Here is a 23,450-nt window from a genome sequence, read left to right as displayed (position 1 = left end):
ATGTATTCAGAGCATGAATACAAGTGCACAGCTCAAAAAAACATTTTTTTTTTGTTTGTAGATCCTCTTGCTAGAGAGGGAAGGGGGAGCCCTCCAGTGGGAATAAGCAAACTTCAGAAGGTTCAGAATCTAGTTGTGGCTTAGATAAGTATTTGAACTATCCTAACCATGAGACACCTCTCTGAAACCTTCCCTTCCCGTTTAGCTAATCCTTTCCAATCACAGGACCCTTGCCAACATCCAGCTAAATTCAGAAAGTAGAAAGTTGTTGTCTACATTTAAGTATGTGGCTGTGTTTAAAATCTAGGTCAGGACAGGTTTAAGTTACGGGTAAAGGTTCCGATCAGTTCTCTATGCTGATCCATCCTAGGGGGGAAAACGGAGCTTCTCCTTTTGTGTACATAAGTAATCCAATAATGCACTGACTTACATCCTGTGCTAACCTGTGATGTAGTCTGTAGTACTATCTAAAGGGGAGAAAGGTGGGGAAATCAAGTAACTGAATTTCTATTTATCTCACTAGAACCAAGAGTGTTTTATGTTTTTTGTTCCCCTCCCCTAGTTATGGAATACATGTCACCCACCGGAGCTGGTGCGTCCAACTTTGGAGAAGACACTCAAGATTCTGCAGCTGGATTATGTTGATCTTTATATTATTGAGCTGCCAATGGCATTCAAGGTAAAAAGAAAAGTAGCCCTAATGCTTATCACAATATCTGCCTGTGTGAACCAAAGCCTCTGACTCAAGTAATTCTTCAAACTTACAGACCACTCTTTGTTTAAAAAAGTGGTTCTTTGGTGGCAATGTAATGCTTGACATTCTTTGCATGTGCATATCGCTCTTCATTGAAGAAGACAAAGCACAATAACATCAACTTTGTTAAATGGAGTATCCAGGCCAAATAGAGAGAGCATAAATTGTAAAGTGGAATAAAATGGGCCTTCAGCACTGGTGCTAGGAGAGCTCCTTTAGCTGGGATCAGAGGGGGGATATTACTCCTGAGGGCACCCTGCACCAAAAAATTACATATTCTATGCCAAAAAAATTAAAATTCTGTGCATCATATTTTAAATTTCTGCAAAATTCTGGAAATTTTATTTGTCAAATAAATGTGGAGGCTCCAGCATGGCATTGGGGAGTCCAGATCACTGGCTGCACAGAGGTGGGAAATCACTGTGCAGCTCTTCTCCCCCCTCTCCCGCCCCCCTCCCCGGGACACGGACTCAGCGATGAGGCTGCACCCAGCCCTGACACAGTGCAAGGACTGCGCCTGCCCCAGAAACACCCCAGGGCCCTGCCCCTCCATGCCAGGTGCACCAGGTATGGGCAGGCAGGCTCAGCAAGGCAGGAACAAAGTGTGGAGGGACTTAGTGTGGAGGGATCCAGGTGCGGGTTGAGAGAGTTCTGTGTGGGGCAATCTGGGTGTGAGTGACTCAGTGGGGGATCTGGATGCAGAAGGGATCTGGATGCACAGGGGTTTGTTGGGGTTTTTTGGGTGCAATGGTAATGGAACTCTGCAGAGGGTCCAGGTGAAGGTGGTTGGGCCTCAGTTGGGGGGTGGGTGTCTGGGTGTGAGGGGGATAGGGCTCAGTTGGGGGTCCAGATGCTGGAGGAGTGGGACTCAGTGGGGTGGGGATCCAGGTGCAACTGGCTGGGGCTTGGTGGGGTGGGTATCCAGATGCAGGTAGCTCGGGGTTGTCCAAGTGCAGGGGGAAGGGGGCTCATCAGTGGGGTTCTGAGTGTGGGGTGGGGTGGGGTGAGGGTGTGGGTATGAGGGGTCTGGATGCATGGGGTTTGGGCGGATGGGGGAGCAGCTCCCTTTACAGGGATCCCTCCACCCGCAGCTGAGGAGCAATGGGTGCAGTAAGGGGGAAAGTTTGCAGAGCTTCCTGTAGCTGGGGGACAAATCTAGGGGTGGGTCTGACCCGGCCCTAGATGCCGTGCAGGGGAAGAGGAAGTCCTGTCCTCTCCAGCCAAGCCCAGCCCAGCCCAGCCATGCCTAGACTATCAGCTGAGCCCGGTGCAGACTAGGAGCCACCAGCCAGGTCTTCCCCAGTCCTGCCTTCTGCCCCACAGTGATTTACGTCTTTGCCGGCTGCCCTGGGCACCCGAAACATACTGCTGGGGAGAGTCACATGACCATTCTAGTGGCTTCCCTTTGCTTCCCCATCAGAAAGTATTTTTTTGCGGGGAAGCAAAGAAATCTGCAGGGGACAGAATTCCCTCAGGAGTAGGATATAGAAGTCTGTAATAGCCTATGAAGCCATCTATGAGCCTAGTGCACTATCCCCATTTTCCAGATAGAGCATGGGCTGGGTCATAGAGTCCAATTCCCTGCTATTAAAGGCAACCACATTGTTTAACCCCTTTTGTAAGCTCCATCTTAAAACCACTTAAGTTTCTTGTCCCCTGTTGGAAGGTTGTTCTAGAATCAAACTCCTCTGATGGTTGGAAACCTTTTTAATTTCCAATCTAAATTCATTTATGGCCAGATGGGAAGATTAACAGGAGTTAAGTGACTTACAAGGCAACACTGAGTTAGTGGTAAAATTAGGGAATAAAACCATTCTGACTCCCAGCTTTGTTCCAACCACTAGAGAGTCTCCATAGTATTTAAAGGTATTGTGCAAACCATTTTCACAAAATCTTGCATATCTGCTTGTTTGTGGCAGTCAGCTAGACAGACAGCTTTAGGAGGACAGACCTAGCATCTAAACTTGGCTTCTCTGAGGCAGAAATTTAAACAATCATGACTTCTTGTTCCCTCATTCTGGGGATTACTGGTGTTTGGGGAACTGGTATAATTTCTTGCAGTGTTGCCAACTCTTGCAATTTTATGACCACTCTCATAAGATTTGGTGCTTTTTCTTGAAGCCCTAGCTCTTAAACAATTTCACGGGCTGGGAGGATTATAAAAGGAGGTCACTAGCCCTCATGGTTTCAGAGAGAAAGTTGAAAACACAATGCAAGTGCTCCCCAGAGGCTTAAACCGGAAGGCAAATATAAAAAACCCAAACAGAACTAAGGCATTCATAATTTGAGGGGGATGGGGAGGCTGGCTCACTTTTAAATGTTCTGAGTGGACAATACTGCTTCCACCAAGAAAGGAATCTACCTGAGTCTTTTGTTTCCTGACAACTCTCAAAGCTCATGCCTTCCTGTGACTGGTGCATTCAAATGCCAGTACCTCTAGAGATCAGAAACCGACACGTAGAACTCACTCAGAACCCTACATTCCCTTCGCTCCTACAGAAGTGGCATCCTGTTCCTTACACAAGAGTAATTGGCCTCAGATGTTAAGGATTATATAAAGCAAGCTCTAGTATGGAACCCTTTTAGGTGCACTTTAGAAAATAGTTCCCACCATCTGGAATTTCCGGTTTCCTTTTACTCCTGTTGCTTTCCTCCCATAGTTCATTCTCCCATATGGTGAAGGTCAGTGTCCCACAAAATAAAGATATTGACAGCTGTCTTTTAGTAAATCTACTTCTGATTCCCTAAAGTCTGCACCAAATGCTCTCATTTGCTATTACAGTTGCAGTCCTGAAGCTCCACTCATGCGTCCCTTTGGGGAGGGCAAAAATCCCTTTCTTTCTAACACAATATGCAGTGAAATATGGAGCAATGTCTGGACCAAAATCTGGGAAGCATCTTTTGGAACTGGAGCAGTTGTTTCTGCAAAAACCACACACAAAGCAGGATTTGTTGGGATGGCTTTCCAGCTCTCCCCATCTGCAACAGCTGTTGTTGGGCTAGGTGCTGTTTAATCTCCCTAAAGCATCTTCAAATTTAACTTTAAATTTGTGTGTTAATAGTACTCTATCAATTGGCACACAGATTTGTGTATTTTGTATAGTAACAGTTGTGCCAGCACACATTTGCCACAGAAAGTGGCATCACATTACAAAAAACTCATATTTTGCCCCAGACAGAGGCTTGCTAGTTGAAGGAGACTTCCTTTCTTGCAGCCAAAAAATGTCACCTGCAAAATGAGACTTTCATGAATATGTGAAAATATTGATGCTTGAGGCAAAATCCACAAACATGCCTCTTGTAAACTCATCTCTTTACTGATTTTACTGATGCAAACTTTTTTCATATAGCTTTTGGGAGGACTTTGTTCTGAGAGTAAAACAAAAAATTCACTCTGGAAGAGTTCTGAATATATCCAGAAAGGCTTGATATGTGGGTTCTTCTAGTGTCTCCCATCACCATAGTATCTGAGTGCATCCCAAGAGAAAATAGATAGATACCTTGGCTGATTTTGATTAACTTCCTGCTTTCTTCCCCAGATGCAGTAGTGGCTAGGAGTTGTTAAATAGCCATTTCTCTCTTCCTTTGTTTTTGATTGCCAAGTCAAAGTGGGTTTGACCCTTAGTTCTGAAGGCAGTGAGATCTCAAGACCTTATTTCTTCTGGAAATGAGTGGGCGGGTCTATTTAAGATGGACAAGTTGTAGGTGGAAAAAAGCATTTATTGTAGTCATGGGAAGAAGTCTCTGAAGGTCTAGTAACCACAATTGCTTCATTTTCCAAACTGTCTGCCTCTTCCCATCAGCATTGCCTCCATCTTGTCTGGTTCATATTCAGCCAGATCTTTCATCTAGATGCTTTCTCTGGAATGCAGGTAGCTGTGAGATGGTCCTATTTGCATCAGTGATCAAGGGAATGTAGAGAGGAGTACCATCTGCCTACTATGGGTTTTTCAGACACTGGCATCTTAACTTCCTACAGCAGCTCCATGTAGATGTTGTTATAAAGGATGTTATAAACCTTGTGGAAATGCACAGGAGGGCACTCTGGATCTTGCTGTTTCTCTGAGCCTTTCTTTTTCTTTGCTATCTAGAATACTAATACTAGGAGCAAAGGAATTTAGAGGTGATCCCAAGTTAAACATTCTCTTTCTATCTAATGAGAGATGGCCCTAAAACCAAACTCCTGGATCCAGATCCAACCCATAAACTCTGAGTTGGCTGGAAGTCCATACCTGCTTTGCAATAACCCTTACCTTTATAATGATCCCTATAGAAGACGCCAAATTTTGGAGTAGGATGTTGCAGAATCCTGAAAAGTTTTGGCTAGGATCCCATGTTCATAAAGAACTCCAAACCCCTCTCTACTCTTCTCTCGCTCTCACCCAATTTAAGATGGAAAAGACCTAAATGCCATCTTACTTTTTCCTGACAGTGCAAGGTTCTTCTAATAAGACATAGTAAGAATTAATAATAGTAACAGGCCTGTCTCTTGGGACTTGCTTTAAGGAATGGTCTCATTTCTGAGGCAAAAAAACCTACACTTAACTCCACATCATGCTCCAATCTCTGAACTGTGAGGATGCTTTGTCGTACTAAGGTTCATTTTCACCCTAAAATGTCTTGCAGTTGAATGTGGTGGCGCCAGTCACTGAGCACATTAGTCACAGCTGCATATTCCTGAGGAATTACCCTGTCGACACGTTACCCCACACTTTTTGAACTATGGCCGTCTGAAGTCAGATCAGCTACCAGACACCACAAAAGGCATTTAAGGAAACAAAGTGAAACTAATATCTGATGAATGATTGACACTTTAAAATGTACTGCCTGTAGTAGCAACAAATTGATCAGCAAATGAGAGAAAGTGGTGCACTTATGTACCAGGCCTACGGATGCTTGCAAGCATCCTTAAAGTTCTCTCTGGGATATCAAGGGAGATAGGAGAACTTGGGTCATGATCCTGAAAGATTCTTGGCACATCCTGCCAGGTGTCCAATGCACACAACTCTCATTAGCATCACTGGGAGTTGGTCCTGCAAGATTATCTTACAATATCAGATGTTTAACTTGCATTGCTCTTCAGTGTCCCTGAATGGTACATAGCACAAGCAAGCAGCATTGGAGGGGAATTGGGCTTTTGCAGTAGTCTAGCCATGTGGAAATGTTTGGCTGCCACAATGGAATATCTGGGAAATAGGGGATTAGACTCTGGAAAGCCATCCCCTCTTGCAACCTCCAGGATCATGGCACAACTCAAATGGAACTTTTTAGTGCATAGCCATATGAGGGGAATATTTCAGGAAGTGCACTTAATGATTCTAGCATTAAAGTGCTGGTAGATGAAGAAGGGAGGATGTGGCAAGCGCAATATGAATAACCTCTTGAACTTGGTGTGTTTAGAAAGCCTCTGGATTTTTGTCCACTGATAAATGTAGAGTGTGTGTAAAACCTCCGTTCTGAGTAGTGGAAGCTGAAAACTATGACTTTGTTCTTTCAGCCTGGAGATGCAATCTACCCGAGAGATGAAAATGGAAAATATATCTACCATGAGACAAACTTATGTGCTACTTGGGAGGTACGCAGTTGTAACATTCCTATGCATTTAAACGCCATCACATCTGGGAAAGTGGCTCCTCTGCACTCTGGCTGAGGAACCTTGACAAGGCAATGTAGGTAAACTTGCATTTCCACTGACCGTGCTACTGACTCCCTGGATAAAGGGACTTCTGTGTGCAGGGGTGTCTCATTCCACCAGCATTAAGCAGACTCTGAGGGCAAAGCTATGCAGCAAATGAAGGTGTGACTAGCGCGGACAGGCGCGCCTGTGATAGCTTTAATCTAGCTCATGCAGATAACAAAAGTGAAGATGTCAGCTTGGGCTAGCAGCCCAGTATGAGCCTGCTGAGGACTATGGGTGGCTGTCTTGGGTTGCTAGCCCATGCCAACATGTCTTTACTACCAGCAAAAAGAAAGCTAGCACATATGCCAACATGTGCTAAAATCACACTTTGCATCCGATGAAGTGAGCTGTAGCCCACGAAAGCTTTGCTCAAATAAATTGGTTAGTCTCTAAGGTGCCACAAGTACTCCTTTTCTTTTTGCAAATACAGACTAACACGGCTGCTACTCTGAAACCTGACTTTATTTACATGTAGATGTATCCAAAAAATGTTTTTAGAAATGCCTTTTCACACTCCCTGATCAAGACATTGCACTTGTCTTGGATTAGTTGGGGCTTCTGGAACTGTTCGACTAGTTTGTTGTGGGCTGTCAGAGACCACCACGTTCATTGCAGTTGTAGCCTTTCAAGTCTTACTACTTTCAAAGAGATGGAGGAGATAGTGGTCCTTAGTAACATATGACTAGCTCCTTCTTGGTAACAGAAGATGTAGTTTCAAGGTAGGATAGAAAATTATGTTGCCTCACAAAAAATAACTCTCCCTCTGTTCTGGGGTATAAGTTACCATAAGGGTATTCAACATTTCTTTTCATTACGAGGACTTTAGAAAGTGGCTCTCAACCTTTCCAGACTACTGTACACCTTTCAGTAGTTTCACCTCACTTAAACTACTTGCTTACAAAATCAGACAAAAATACAGAACTGTCACAGCACACTATTATGGAAAAATTGCTTACTTCCTCATTTTTACCATATAATAAATCAATTGGAATATAAATATTGTACTTACATTTCAGTGTATAGTATTTAGAGCAGTATTAAGTCATTGTATGTATGAAATTTTAGTTTGTACTGACTTGGCTACTGCTTTTTATGTAACTACGCTGTAAAACTAGGCAAATATGTAGATGAGTTGCTGTACCCCCTGGAAGACCTCTGCGTACCCTCCGGGGTATGCATACCCCTGGTTGAGAACCACTGCTTTAGAGGGTAGTAGAACTGCATAGAGGTGCTGAATCCTGAATTGTCAATGGGCTGTGCCTTTCAAGGTTCCCATCTTTTAAATATCTCAAACCTGCCCTTACTTAGAAGTAGAAACTTTGGTTCAAGTAAAGGGGGCAGGGCAATACACAACCCAGCCTTAGTCACATCTAGACACCACACTTTTTTTCTTACACCACAGGTAAAAGGGAGCCTGGATCTCAGTCTAGTCCTCACTTTTGCACATCCTATAACATGATTTTGGCAATTAATTGATCTTTAAATATTCATGGTAAATAGGCCCAATGGCCTGTGATGGGATGTTAGATGGGGTGGGATCTGAGTTACTACAGAGAATTCTTCCTGGGTATCTGGCTGGTGAATCTTGCCCATATGCTCAGGGTTTAGCTGATCGCCATATTTGGGGTCGGGAAGGAATTTTCCTCCAGGGGAGATTGGAAGAGGCCCTGGAGGTTTTTCACCCTCCTCTGTAGCATGGGGCACGGGTCACTTGCTGGAGGATTCTCTGCTCCTTGAAGTCTTTAAACCACGATTTGAGGACTTCAATAGCACAGACATAGGTGAGAGGTTTTTCGGAGGAGTGGTGGGTGAAATTCTGTGGCCTGCGTTGTGCAGGAGGTCAGACTAGATGATCATAATGGTCCCTTCTGACCTTAGTATCTATGAATCTATGAATAAGCCATGTGGCTTTTAACAATTTACTCAGCACAAGCAGCCATCTCTCCTCAAGAGACGGGAATAGCCCAGGGTGCTACATGTCCAGATTGAATCTACACTGGCAAAAGTTGCATAGTGATGCCCTGCACTGGCTTAGCACGAGCTGCTGTTGGTCAAGATTTGGACACAATGGCAAAATTCTGAGGTGGGCCCCCAGGGCTGGAATAAGAGAGGGGGTGCTTCCAGGGAACACAGCTGTGTGGGTAACTTCCAGAGTAGCTGCTCACAATATGCTTGGCCTGAGCCCGTGCTGTTAGTTCCTCAGATTCACAAGTCAAATTCACTTAAACATGAAAGAAAAACATCTGTCAAACTTTCTCTGTTCAGTCCCTGCAGCTTGTTACCCTCAATCTGTTTCTTATTGTAAGGCTCTAGTGTAACATGACAGCCTCAGTAACAATAGGCAAGAAAAACCCAGCTGCTGCCACTGAGATGGGGTCATCGCTGCCCATAAATATTAGGATCAGTCTATATACAGCCAGCTAAACTCCTCCCTGGAGTAATTTAATTGTTTCAGTGTGGCTTCAGCAGCCAGGATTGTGGCTATTCTTGTTGCCTCACTGTTGAATGATGAAAATCATATGACAAGAAGAGGCCAGCCAGAGGCCATAAAATAAATGGAGCCTTTTGCTTCCCTAATTCCCCTATTCATTTAAATCCGAAAAGGATAATAAGACTGACAAGCAGGACATTCAGTACCCAGATGTTGGAGACAAGAGTAGAGTCTACTGTAACTCTGCTTCATTGCACCACTGAATAGCTACTGCATTCATCAGAGGGGTTTTGGGAGAGAGGAGTATCTCTAAGTAAAGATACTCTTCTCCTGTTAATGAAGCATGGCATCAACTAAAAGCAGAGTATGAGAGGATGCTTAATGAAGGAATTATTGTATGTTTACGTTGTTCTTATAAGCTTCCTTAACTGCATAGCTATATTGGTTTGAAATGCAAATCCTGTATTCCTCTCAGCCCCATCTTCTCCTCCCGCTTCATTTTGCAATGAAGTCTTAATGCTGATTTTTGTGATGCACAATTTCATGGCAACACTTTGGCATAAAATTATGACTTAACTGTAGACTCTGGCAGGAGGAGAGCCTGGACTAACACTTGCACAGCTGAAATAATAGCTGGGGTAATTCAGAAAGTGACAGGGAAGGGAAGCTGTCTCTTGTTCAGATGTTGTCTCCCTTTCCCCACCCCTAAAGCTGGAGCAGTGTGGCAGTCCCTCTAAAATTTGAAATAAAACTCTGGAAGTGAACATGTGAAATGTATAAGTGCTGTATCTCAAATGTTTCTTCTGATTTGCTCTGCTTCCTGGGAAAATTCTACCCTAGTATGAAGTAACATTGAAATCTGAGGTGCCTTGGTTTGGTCTTCTGAAAATCTATGGCTGCATGAGAATTGAGTTTAGAATAGGAACAAAGCATCAACAGGAATGCTAGTCCCTCCAAAGTAAAGGCCTTTCCTGTAAGGCATGCACACTTAACTCTCTAGACAGAGTCCCGAGTAAAGTATTTTTCACCTAGCTAATAATGCTTACTTTCCTTCGCTGGAAGGTTTCTATTGAGGCTTTCTTTCTAATGCTCCCTGTTGCTATCTTTGCAGGCTTTGGAAGCATGTAAAGATGCCGGCTTGGCAAAATCTATTGGAGTGTCCAACTTCAACCGCAGGCAGCTGGAAATGATTCTGAACAAGCCAGGGCTCAAGCACAAACCTGTCAGCAATCAGGTATGATCCCAAGCAGAACCCTAACTCTACCTGAAACTGGCATTGTGGTACGGTGCTCAGAGGGACTACAAATACTTCTGCACAGATGACCTACTGCAGGTAGTAAGCTATCCACCATACCGCCAAACATTGAAGGCCAAACTTTCCTCCTTAAGAGTGAGCATGACTGATTCTTCACTCTACACTCAATATAAATATCCAAATTTGCTGGGAACATCCATTTCCTTCCAGATCCCTCTCCAGTGCTTGAAAACCTGAGTTTGTCCCATGGTGTATGAGTTTTAAGGGCTGTATGAATCCTTGTCACTGCAGACATGATCAAAAGGATTCAGCCATGTACCTCAAGTGATCCAAGAAAGTTCCCAACAGGCTAACCAGCCATCAGTTACCTCATTTAAAACAATTAGAGCCCAGCCCTATAGCATATGGGATATTGTGCTTTATGTGTCTGCTATAAGGAATGATCTCTAAGAAACTACAACAAGCCAAAGAAGTTCTAAGGCACTCTTTTCTATGTCCTTTCCACAGGTAATTCTGTGGAGGTACTAGACCAAAGAACTAACTTAGCAATAAGACCATGTCATGCCATCAGCTTAAGCTAAACTTGCCACTGAAGTCAATGGTCAAGTCTAAGTAAAACCATGACAACGGGGTCCACAACCATTTATTTCTAAGTAGCTGGTCTGGATACAAGTCATTAGCATCTGGTGGTGGTTAGGGTAGCTTCTGATTTGGAATTGGAGAGATGGTGTTAGAGATGTCCAGTGACTGATATCGTGATTAGAGCTAATAGATATCCTTGTTAGCAGCATCAGAAGAGAGGCCAAAGATTGTATGGGAAAAAGAGGAAACTATCCTTTCACCCTCTGAAGTTGGCCTTGGAGGGACACTGACAAGGTAGTACTGGGGAAGTCTGCCACTGTCCTTGTACCTGTTCTTTGGCTACACAGGAGTTTCCTTGCCTCTGTGGCTGTCATTCTAATACTTTTTCCCACCACCAGCATTAAAGTTCAAGTTAAAAACAAGTTATCAAACAAGCACTAAACACCATAACTGCTTCTGGCTGGATTGTCTGACTCCATTCCGCCCCCCCTTCCCCCCCCCCAAGACTACATCAATACTACCCTCTGTCTGGGCCTAATAAAGATGCAAGGAAGAAGGTTCTGATTTAAAAAAAAAAAAAGCAATTCTTAGGGGTTTGTATTAACTTCAGAAACTTATTATAAGAGCAAGCTGCTTTTATAACTCAGGAATGGATCTCCGAGAAATTGAGCACATAGCCAGAAAAACTCACTGTGGGCAATGGTACAGAATAGCTGCAGCCTGGAAAGGCAGAGGTTTGGAGCAGTCCATACCAAAAAATGTGGGGTTTATTTATTTATTTCCCTCAATTTTCTGCTGATGGCATAAGCTGTCACCAACTTTCTGGAGGCAAACTAAGATGGAGGCAGCCATCATTTTGGCTACAAAGAGAAGAGAAAAATACAATCATCAGGTAGCCAAGATGCTCCTGCCTCCTGGCATAGATCTCTATTCAGATGGCTATACATAAGTGTTGGGCAGAACATAAAGGCTGGTGAGTCAGGTCAACAGTTACCCTCATGCTCCCAATCTCTCTTCCATATCTTGTTTGCCATCTATCCACTGGGGAGAAGGCAAATTTCCCCCCATGTAATTACAATCATGAATTGCAAAGGTGTTAAACGGTCTGAATTGTTTCCCAAAAAGGAGGTCCACATTCCTCTTAGACTACAGTATATCTTGATTTCCCCCCCCCCCCTCTTGCCTGGACATGGCTCAAGGTCTGTCATCATTGGAGCTGGGTGAAGCTTTTCAGCTGATACATCTTTAGCTGAAAAATGCAGATTTGGGGTCAACCAGAATATTAGAATTCATGTTGAATTTGCAGAATTGTTTAGATCAAACCTAAAAATTCTAAAACTCTAAACTTCTCATTTGGACACATTTGAAATTAAACATTTTTTCCCCCAAATCAAAACTACTTTTCATTTTAAAAACTCAAAAAGCTTAGAAAAATGAAGTGTTTTGTTTCAGGTCAACTTCTCAGTGAATCAAAAGTTTCAAAGTTTCTTTTGGGTTGATCCGGAACACACTCTTTTTGGTATGGCCAGCAAAGTGAAAAATCAATTATTTCCACAGCTCCTGTCACAGTCTTTCCCCTGGGAAGGTCAGGATGGCCTGCTACCACCAGGATGGCCTGGATTTGAATGATTAATCTAGGGGGTAAAAGGTTCCATTTTCTTAAAACATTTTCCCCTACAATCTCTAATTCATCTGAGATTATAGTTGGTCAAACATGCAGAAAGAGACGTCAAGACATTATTCAGTATCTGTCACTATTTAATTTAATTGCTCCTTCTGTTTCATTCATGTAGGTTGAATGCCACCCATATTTCACCCAGCCCAAGCTCTTAGAATTTTGTAGACAACATGACATTGTCATTGTTGGGTACAGTCCACTAGGAACCGCAAGGGATGAAACGTGGTAAGTCTTCATACTAGCCTCACTTGTGGGGTGAACATTGCTACTAGAGAGTTGCAAGTCTCTCCACAGAGATCCAGCAAAAGTAATATTATGACTTCTCCCAAACACTTGCTGTCCTCCAGTGGGGCAAGTATAAGCGTTTGAAGCTGGGCTTCTCCTCTTTTTGGAAACATGCTTCAGAGAAGCCAAAGTTCTTAATTTGGGATTTGGGTAAATCTACCTCACCATCCCTTTTACTAAGATGTAGCTTCTCAGCTCTAACTTGGGAATCCAAAATGTGATTTCCAGTATTCCTAAGGCCAGCAGGCTATACAGGGTACGTCTACACTGCAGCTGAGAGCAATCCTCACAGCCTGAGTAGATGGACTGAAGTTAGCGCACTAAAATTAGCAGTGTGGACATTCCAGCTCTGACTTAAGACCACCCAAACCTCTGGGTCTGAGCTCAAGTGGCTTGCCCGATTCTCCACTGGAGCTGCACTGTTTTTTAGTGTGCTGGCACATGTCTCTTGACTTGTGCTGGGAGGCTTGCTCCCAGCTGCAGTGTAGACATAGGCAGCACTAACTAACCCTCTGAAGTGATCTCCTTGCCTTGCTCTGTCAATAGGGAATGTCAGTGAGTCAGCCCCATACAGTTGGCCAGAAGAGAGGCAACTATAATATAGAGCTCTAAAATGAGTAGCTGCATGGTGGGCAAACACTAGATCGTTTAGGGCACCAAACAGAACAGAGGACCTACCCAGTGGAAAACAAGTAGAACTCTTCCTAGAAGTCATGAGGAACATCTCTCCTCTCTTCTCCACACAACTGATCCCATGATAACTTGATCTGGGCTGTTTAATACCTGACTCAGAAGCAGATCAGGATTATCAGGAAACAAAGGTACAGTATCAGGCTTCCCAAAGGCTAGAAGATGCCTGTATGCTTTGAACCTGATCAGAGGTTAGAGGTGGACAACTTATTAGATCACCCAGTCCATCTCTCTGCTCATGTAGGACTGATCCCCTTGGTACGCTTTCCTAGAGTCCTGTTCTGTTTACTTGTAAAAGTTCCAACTGGTGTTTCTTCCTGTGAGAGACTAACTGCCTTCCAAATCTTATTGCATGATTTACTGTTCAGCTCATGTCCTACTGTAATATATTTGACAATCAAACTTTTCCAAACACTTTCCATATTGAATAGGATGAGTGCTGGCTCATGTACTGTAAACTGCAGGTCGAGAGTGGGCAGATGAACTTACGCATGTTACTTCCACAAATCTTATTAACAGAGGCAGTGGGAAAACAGTACAAACATGGTGATAACTGATGCATTTAGAATTAATCTTCATTTCATAACAGATTGTCCGAATCAGTTTTTGCTTCAGATTTCTGCTCCCTGCCTCTTTTCTTTAAATACTCCAGAATCAAAATAAAACACCCTTCTTTTTTCTTTTTTTTTTCCCCCAATTCAAGGGTAAATGTGTCTTCCCCTCCTTTACTGAAGGACCCTGTGCTGAATGCCATTGGGGAAAAATACAACAAGACGGCAGCACAGGTTGTTCTGCGCTTCAACATCCAACGAGGGGTGGTGGTCATTCCCAAAAGCTTCCATCCACAGCGGATCAAAGAAAACTTCCAGGTAAGTTATAGATTTGTCTCTGCTCCACTGATATTGCTGACCCCTGCTTAGAGCATCTTCCCCTTCTCTCCTGAGGCAGAGAGGAGGCTTAACCATCCCGGAAACCTTTTCTATGTTGACTCTTACGCACCATCATTTCTATCACCTGGTGATGGTGCAATAGAGGGGAAGCTAGTATGGACAGGACACTGGACTCTTCATCAGTGTCATCTAGACCTATTCTGAGCAGGCTAAAACTCCAGCAGCCGGTCTACACTACTGCTCCCACCTATAGTAGTGCAACAGTGAGAGATCAAGTAAACACTGAATCTCCCTTGCTGCAGATTACTCCTAATCTCCTCTTTTTCCCTAGATTTTTGACTTCTCACTCACTGGCAAGGAAATGAAGGACATTGAAGCCCTGAATAAAAACACCCGTTACGTGGAGATGCTGATGTAAGTCCAAGCTGAATCCCAGCCCTAGAGCAAGTGAATGGAGGCTCCTGAACAGTGCTGGGTTCTTAATGTCAACCCTGCCATGTCAACACTTCCATACACAATCACATCTACCTTATTTCAAGAGGTTCTCTTACGGTGATAAAAGGGCATCTGAATTTCAAACATCAAAGCGTAGGGGTGTTCAGGTCTAGTGGTTCAGCACACAAGATGACTTGTAAAACTTCAAAATTTGCAACATTTGCATATGGTTCAGAGTCTGAACAGCCTCCTAGGTCAAGGGGTAGGTAGGTGGTGTTTGGCTCAGTTCCATCTCTGTTTCAAAACTCTCTCTCCTCTTTCCTCAAGTGGTGGTGACTGTCCCAGACAGCTAAGGAGCATGCTGTGGAGCTCACTCAGTAAAAGGAATCACTCAACAATTGTCACTGAGTACTCCTAGGAGTGGAGTACTGTCTCTTGCCTCTGCTGCACTGCCATTGCTTTCCTCATATCAGCGGTGTCACAGTTCAAGGCAACTGCACCTGTATTTCCCCTTAGTGGTGCAGTAAGGGCATCCATTCTTAGGCTTCTGGCTCCCCACATGTTGCCTCTCTTGAGTGGCGTCAGGGTTCCCTCCCCACTCTGAACTCTAGGGTACAGATGTGGGGACCCGCATGAAAGACCCCCTAAGCTTATTTCTACCAGCTTAGTTAAAAACATCCCCAAGGCACAAATTCTTTCTTGTCCTTTGAACGGTATTGCTGCCACCACCAAGTGAGTTAGACAAAGATTTAGGAAAAGGACCACTTGGAGTTCCTGTTTCTCCAAAATATCCCCCCAAGCCCCTTCACCCCCTTTCCTGAGGAGGCTTGAGAGTAAACAAGGTGAGCACAGACCAGACCCTTTGGGTTTTTAGGACACTAAAAACCCCAATCGGATTCTTAAAAACAGAACCTTTATTATAAAGAAAAAAAGTAAAAGAAACACCTCTGTAAAATCAGGATGGAAAATAATTTTACAGGGTAATAAGATTTAAAACACAGAGGATTCCCCTCTAGGCAAAACTTTAAAGTTACAAAAAAACAGGAATAAACCTTCCTCTTAGTATAGGGAAAATTCACAAGCTAAAACAAAAGATACTCTAACACATTTCCTTGCTATTACTTACTATTTCTGTCATTTTAGATGTATCATTCAGTAGGAGCTGGATTACTTGTTTGGTCTCTCTCTCTTTGTCACCAGAGAGAACAACAAAAGCCCAAAACAAAACTCTTCCCCCACAGATTTGAAAGTATCTTCTCCCCTTATTGGTCCTTTTGGTCAGGTGCCAACCAGGTTATCTGAGTTTCTTAACTCTTTACAGGTAAAGGAGGGATTTTATACTATCCTTAGCTGTATGCTTATGACACGCCCCCCCAAATCATAGACCGTGCTGGACAGCCTGCTCCACACTGGCTGTGATTTCTTCCTGGAGCTCTAGGAGAAAACAGAATTAATAAGACACATGCACCTCTAGATATACTATTGTTTATATAAAAACTAACAATATTTTCCACATTTCAAGTATGATTTTAACCAGTTGATTCTGGGAAACTTTCACGGGAGAGTGCATCAGCCACTTTGTTAGAAGCTCCTGAAATCTGTTCTATTTCAAAATAAAAATCTTGGAGAGCTAAACTCCACCAAAGAAGTTTTTTGTTATCGTCCTTGATGGTGTGAAACCACTTCAGCGCAACATGGTCGGTATGCAGGTGGAAACGCCGTCCCCAAATGTATGGGCATAGCTTTTCCAGCACATACACAATGGCGTAACATTCCTTTTCACTGATTGACCGGTGGCTTTCCCTCTCAGACAGTTTTTTGCTGAGAAACACGACAGGATGGAATTCTTGATCCGGTCCTTTCTGCATTAAAACTGCTCCCACACCAGGCTCGGATGCATCTGTGGCTACTAGGAAAGGTTTGTGAAAGTCTGGGGCCCTTAGCACAGGGTCAGACATGAGTGTCACTTTAAGCTGGTTAAAGGCCTTCTGACACTCTTCGGTCCACTGAACAGCATTTGGCTGTTTCTTTTTGGTTAGGTCTGTCAGTGGGGCGGCGATTTGGCTGTATTGCGGTACAAATCGCCTGTAATATCCGGCCAAGCCTAAGAAGGATTGGACCTGTTTCTTTGACTTTGGGACAGGCCACTTTTGGATAGCATCCACTTTGGCCTGTAGGGGGTTGATAGTTCCTTGACCCACCTGGTGTCCAAGGTAAGTCACTCTGTTTAGGCCTATTTGACACTTCTTAGCCTTAATAGTTAGTCCTGCCTCCCTTATGTGCTTGAAGACTTTTTGCAGATGCTCCATGTGTTCTGCCCATGAATCAGAAAAGATGGCCACATCATCAAGGTAGACGACTGCAGATTCTCCCAATCCTGCTAGGAGACTATCTACAAGTTTTTGGAAAGTGCTGGGTGCATTTCGCAGCCCGAAAGGGAGCACATTAAATTCATACAGCCCTACATGGGTAATAAAGGCTGACCTTTCCTTGGCGGATTCATCCAGCAGTACTTGCCAGTACCCCTTGGTTAAGTCTAAAGTAGAGATGAACTGGGCATGTCCCAGTTTCTCCAATAGTTCATCTGTGCATGGCATTGGATAGTTGTCTGGGCGAGTTACAGCATTTAGTTTATGGTAGTCCACGCTAAAGCGTATCTCCCCATCTGGTTTGGGAACTAGAACCACTGGAGATGCCCATGCACTGTTAGAGGGGCGGATTACACCCATCTGTAGCATGTCCTGGATATCCTGTTCTTTAGCAGTTTTGGCTTGAGGAGACAACCGGTAAGGTTGGGCTCTAATTGGGTGAGCATTACCTGTGTCAATGGAGTGGTATGACCGTTAGGTCCATCCTGGGGTGGCTGAGAACATTGACGCGAAGCTAGTGCACAGCTCCTTGATTTATTGTCGCTGCAGATGTCCAAGGGTCATGTCCAAGGGTCCAAGGTTCACCTCTTCCACGCCACTGTCACTTTCTCCTTCATAGTAGACACCTTCAGACCACTCAGCGTCATCTCCTCCCTGGGCTGTAAACTGACAAAACTTTAATTCTCTGGAATAAAAAGGCTTTAGAGAATTAACATGATACACTTTAGGCTTTAGGTTTGAGATGGGAGATGCTATGAGATAGTTAACAGCTCCCAGGAGCTCTTGGACCGCAAATGGCCCTTCCCACGACGCTTCCATCTTATGGGCCTGGAGCGCCGTCAAGACCATGACCCAGTCCCCTACTTTGAAGGAACGCTCTCTGGCATGTTTATCATACCAGGCCTTTTGCTCTTCCTGAGCATCTGTTAGGTTTTCTCTAGCAAGGGCTAAAGAGTCTCGGAGGGTGTTTTGTAGGTTGTTTACAAAGTCCAGAATGTTAGTTCCTGGAGAAGGCGTAAACCCCTCCCATTGTTACTTCATCAACTGTAATGACCCCTTAACCTTGCGGCCATACACAAGTTCAAATGGTGAAAACCCTAAACTGGGATGTGGTACAGCTCTGTAGGCAAAGAGCAACTGCTGCAGCACTAGGTCCCAATCATTGGAGTGCTCATTTACGAATTTACATACTATGGCCCCCAAAGTTCCATTAAACTTCTCCAGCAGGCCATTTGTTTGATGGTGGTAAGGGGTGGCAACCAAGTGGTTCACCCCCTGAGCTTCCTAAAGGCTTTTCATGGTTCCTGCCAGAAAATTAGTTCCTGAATCCATAAGGTTGTCGGAGGGCCAACCTACCCTTGCAAAAATGTCTGTCTGTTAATGTCTGGCACACACTTTCAGCCCTGGTGTTGCTTAGAGCTACTGCTTCTTGCCATCAGGTGGCAAAATCCATGAAAGTCAGTAGGTACTGCTTTCCTCTGGGTGTCTTTTTTGGAAAATGACCCAGAATATCCACAGCTACTTGCTGAAATGGAAACTCAATGATGGGGAGTGGCTGGAGACGGACTTTGACCTGGTCTTGGGGTTTTCCCCACTCTTTGGCACACCTCACAAGACTGGACATAGGTAGAAATGTTCTTGCCCATTCCCTCCCAGTGAAATGACTTCCCCAAACGGTCTTTGGTCCTGTTCACCCTAGCATGGCCACTAGGATGATTGTGGGCTAAGCTCAAGAGCTTTACCCAGTACTTAGTTGGAACTACCAACTGTCTTTGAGGATGCCAGTCTTCCTGGTGCCTACCCGAAAGAGTTTCCTTCTATAAAAGTCCTCTTTCTACCACAAACTGGAATCTATTAGAAGAGCTAAGAGGTGGTGGGTTGTTCTATGCTGCCATCCAAGCTCCCTTGAGGCTTTCATCTGCTTCCTGCTCAGCCTGGAACTGTTCTCTTGATGCTGGAGACATCAGTTCTGCACTGGATTGTGGACTTGGGCTTGGTCCCTCTGAAAGCGATGTAGGTAATAGGGCTGTTTCTGTTGACTGTGAACCACTCTCCGCTGGTGCACTATGTTGGGTTTCAGGCTCTGGTTGAGCCTCTTGCGCAGGTTTAGCTGCTGCTACCAGTGCGGGCTTGGTGGTGCCCTCTGGTGTTAGAGTTGCTGACTGGGTTGTAAGTGCTGGATTCAGTGCTGCCAATGGTTCTGGTGCTGGTTGCTCTGCCAGTTCCGGTTCTGGGACTGGCTTTGGCTGGGTCTCTGGGACTGGATCCACTACTGCTGTCGCAGACGTTGAGATGGGCTCCAGTTCCACCACCTCAGTCTGGGTCTCTGGTAACACAGACTGGGCCCTTGTAGAAGGCTCAGGAACAGAGCTAGGTATGAAGGCTTGCTTAGCCTGGCTGTGGCTGACAATTCCCACCCTCTTGGCTAGCTTCACATGGTTGGCCAAGTCTTCCCCGAGCAGCATGGGAATGGGATAATCATTATAGACTGCAAAAGTCCATATTCTTGACCAGCCCTTGTATTGGACAGGCAACTTGGCTGTAGGCAAGTCAAAAGAGGTTGCCTTGAAAGGTTGAATCATCACTTGGGCCTCTGGATTGATGAATTTGGGGTCCACTAGGGATTGGTGGATAGCTGACACTTGTGCTCCAGTGTCCCTCCACGTGATAGCCTTCTTCCCGCCCACACTCACAGTTTCCCTTTGCTCTGAGGGTATCTGGGAGTCATCTGGGCCTGAGGACCTTTGGTGTGACCCCGGTGCAATGAACTGCAATCTGTTGGGGTTCTTGGGGCAGTTGGTCTTTACATGCCCCAGCTCGTCACATTTAAAATGTCACCCAGCTGACTGGTCACTGGGGCGAGGTGGGTTGCTGGAGAATGCTGTGGTGAGATGATAAGGTGTCTGGGGTTTTCCTTGGGGTATAGTTGGAGCCTTGGGCTGCCCCCGGTGGTATGGGGTGGTCTCGGGGTGCCCCTTCTGGTATCCCCCCAAACTGCGACCAGGGTTGTTCCTCTCTGCTACCTCCATCCGGTTTGTTCCGATTTGCTCCGCCTCTCTGGTGGTCTGGGACTGCTTGTACTGATCAGCATAAGAAGCAAGACATTCTGCTGAATCCATTTTCTTATCCCATAAACACTGTTTTACATCATCATTGGTCATTAGTCAGGAACTGCTCCTGGACAACCAAATCACACATTCCTTTCAAAGCTAGTTACACCCCTTCCTTTGACCCATTTATCTAACAGATCCTTCATCTGGTTTACATAAACCACATTACTTAGTCCAGCCCTTCTCTTAAGGGCTCTAAATTTCATTCTGTAAATTTCAGGTGTAATTTAAAATTGCTTCAAAACCAAATCCTTATATTTGCCATAGTCAGAAGCATCCTCAATAGGCATCTTGTTGAATATGTCCAGAGCTCTTCCAGTCAATTTTGCGACCAATGTGGTCATTTTGTGATCTTCAGGAATCGCATGGAGGGTGCACAGTCTTTCAAAAGTGATGAAGTATTCAACAATATCACTGGATTCATCATACTGTGGAAATAGTCGTTCCCATTTGTGGATTTTTGGGGAGGTGGAGCCACCTGCTGAAGGGTTTTGTCCTTTTAACTTTATCACCTCCAGTTTATGCTTCCTCTCTCTTCCCTGGCAGTTTTTTCTCTGGCCACTTGTGCATCAATCTCCATGTTTTAATTCCAGTTGTCTTTCATGTTCCTTTCTTTCTTTCTTCAGCTTCCAATCTGGCTAAATCTAGTTTCTTTTGGACATCACTTTCTGTCATCTTAGCCTCCCTGCGCTTAGCTTAGCCTAACCAGAGAGAGAGAGAGAGAGCGAGAGAAAGAAAGAAAGAAAGACCCCAGCTTGTGAATTCCCTTGCTCTAGCTTAACTACTCTGCCCTGAGGCAGACAAGAAAGAGAAAAAACAAAAAACCTCCAGCTGCTCTCAGCTAAAAAACAACAACCCAGCTTGTGAATACCCTTGCTGTAGCTTGACTACTCTGCCCTGAGGCAGAGAAGAGAGAGAGAGAACCTCCAGCTGCTGCTCTCAGCTAAAAAAAGGTGTCCTTTTAATAAAAAAAACAAAACCCTCCCTGCTTTCCAAGCAGCCAAAAGAAGAAAAAAGTCCTTTTAATATCCTGAGGTTTGTTCCTCTGGTTCAAAATGATCCCACCGCTCTGCCACCACCACACTTTCCTAGAGTCCTGTTCTGTTTACTCGTAAAAGTTCCAACTGGTGTTGCTTCCTGTGAGAGACTAACTGCCTTCCAAATCTTATTGCATGATTTACTGTTCAGCTCATGTCCTACTGTAATATATTTAGCAATCAAACTTTTCCAAACACTTTCCATATTGAATAGGATGAGTGCTGGCTCATGATCTGTAAACTGCAGGTCGAGAGTGGGCAGGTGAACTTACGCATGTTACTTCCACAAATCTTATTGTTTGACAGGTGGAAACACGTGTTTTTGTCTCTCCCTTCTGACTGGGATATTTCTGTGCTGAATAGTCCCCTGCCTTCCTTGTGATTATCCTCAGCAAACAGCAGGCTGCCTAAGCAAGCTGTTTTGCCTTCTCTTCAGAGATGGTACACAGTGTAATTGCCACAGTTCAGCTACCACACAGCTATTTCTAAGCAAGCACACTTAATTCTTAAGCTAGTCAGCATGCACATAATTTCTTTACCTTCTCAGCGGTCACCCCAACTTCACCATGGGCTCTGGTTGGTGACTTAGTCATTCAAACCCTACCCAGGGCTTTTTCCTGTGGTCACAAGTTCATCACAGTTTCAGCTCAGAACAAGCACCCTCATGACATGGAATAATTCATTTACCCAGTTTGGGCCTTTGAGGAGACTGCGATTACCTAATCAGCCAGACAGTGGTTTTCTGCCCAAGCCAAAGCTTCAAAAGGGATGTGAATCACTGTCATTCCCTTCACCCAAAGTATTTCCTAGACAATCTGCTTAATATATGTTCTCCCAAGAAGTCCTGCTGAAATTCCTAATACTTCTCAGAGATTGCATTAATCACATCTCCTAGAGAAGTTGCATACAAGTCTGCAATAACACATAAATAATGCACTTTTAATACAATGGACCCCAGAGGCATTAATTTAATTCAATAAGATGTGCCAAAGTTCCTGCTCTACCTTGGTGGGTCTTGCGCTTATTGGTGGATTTGCTTGCCTTGGAGCTTCACGGCAGCCCTCAGCTTGGCCGTTTTTCTGAATTCACAGTCCAGGTCGACTCCTCCTATGTCTGACCAGGAGTTGGGAGGATTTGGGGGGAACCTGGGCCAGCCCTCTACTCTGGGTTCCGGCCCAGGGCCCTGTGGAATGCAGCTGTCTAGAGTGCCTCCTGCAACAGCTGTGCGGCAGCTACAACTCCCTGGGCTACTTCCCCATTCCTCCCAACACCTTCTTTATCCTCACCATAGTGTGGTGTCTGATAATGCTTGTACATAGTGTGGTGTCCTCCTGGTGTCTAATAATGCTTGTACACCTCAGTCCTCCAACAGTCCACATTCTCACTCTCAGCTCCTAGCGCCTCTTGCTCCCAGCTCCTCACACGCACACCACAAACTGAAGTGAGCTCCTTTTTAAAACCCAGGTGCCCTGATGAAACCTGCCTTAATTGATTTTAGCAGCTTCTTGATTGGCTGCAGGTGTTCTAATCAGCCTGTCTTAATTGTCTCCAGAAGGTTCCTGATTGTTCTGGAAACTTCCCTGTTACCTTACCCAGGGAAAAGGGACCTACTTAGCCTGGGGCTTATATATCTGCCTTCTATTACTGTACTTACCTGGCAGGGGAGACACCATGATCACGAAGGTGGTTTTCCCAGGGCGAGGCTCATCCATTGCACTGCGGGTGTGCTGACCCCTGCGATTTCCCCAAATGCGGGAAACTCGACTGCATAATTTGTGGTAGTGGGGGACTGCGTTCGCGCTCTCCCCTTGGAAAAAAAAATTATTACTCTCCTATAGCCATCTGGCCTGACCCTGTCACAAAGATTTATCTTAATTCCATAAGGTTCATCCAGGATAGTGTTATCTGTTACAAGTGAATGCTGGAGTTGAATCTCAAATTCCTATCGTGTGCATAGTACTAACACTTGACATTTGTATAGTGCCTTTGATCCTGAAGCATCCTAAAGCACTTCTCTTAGGGATCTAGTTTGGCTGAAAATAAGACTATCCATTTTCTAGTACAAGAGCATGTCCAGCCTATGGCTATACTGTATGCTGATCCCTTTTCAGGACATTCACTATGTTACCTAAAGCAACAAAGGCATTAATTTTGGGGTATCCCTCTCCACCTTCTTAGATTAGCTCTCGTGTCTCCTGATGGCTGTGCTGGGACAAAAGGTCTAAAAATTCTAGGATTGCAGCAACTCTAGAGT

General features: G+C 44.6%; 1 protein-coding gene and 1 non-coding gene across 2 annotated transcripts in view; both read left to right on the top strand.

Annotated features, from left to right (window-relative positions):
* Positions 1-23,450, top strand: part of AKR1D1 (aldo-keto reductase family 1 member D1) — a 95,982-nt gene that overhangs the window by 69,302 nt on the left and 3,230 nt on the right. The window contains exons 4-9 of the mRNA XM_074949676.1: positions 563-679; positions 6,252-6,329; positions 9,977-10,099; positions 12,496-12,605; positions 14,059-14,224; positions 14,577-14,659. Of these exons, the coding sequence (XP_074805777.1) occupies positions 563-679; positions 6,252-6,329; positions 9,977-10,099; positions 12,496-12,605; positions 14,059-14,224; positions 14,577-14,659 (677 nt within the window). The remainder of the gene's footprint in view (positions 1-562; positions 680-6,251; positions 6,330-9,976; positions 10,100-12,495; positions 12,606-14,058; positions 14,225-14,576; positions 14,660-23,450) is intronic.
* Positions 22,843-23,006, top strand: LOC141981110 (U1 spliceosomal RNA). The gene has a single exon (XR_012637665.1). It is a non-coding gene; the product is annotated as a U1 spliceosomal RNA (small nuclear RNA).

This window comes from Natator depressus, chromosome 1 (assembly GCF_965152275.1).
Source record: "Natator depressus isolate rNatDep1 chromosome 1, rNatDep2.hap1, whole genome shotgun sequence".
In the NCBI taxonomy this organism is placed as follows: Eukaryota; Metazoa; Chordata; order Testudines; family Cheloniidae; genus Natator; species Natator depressus.
The sequence above is the reverse complement of the archived record's forward strand: the minus strand, read 5'-3'. Positions and strand labels throughout refer to the sequence as shown.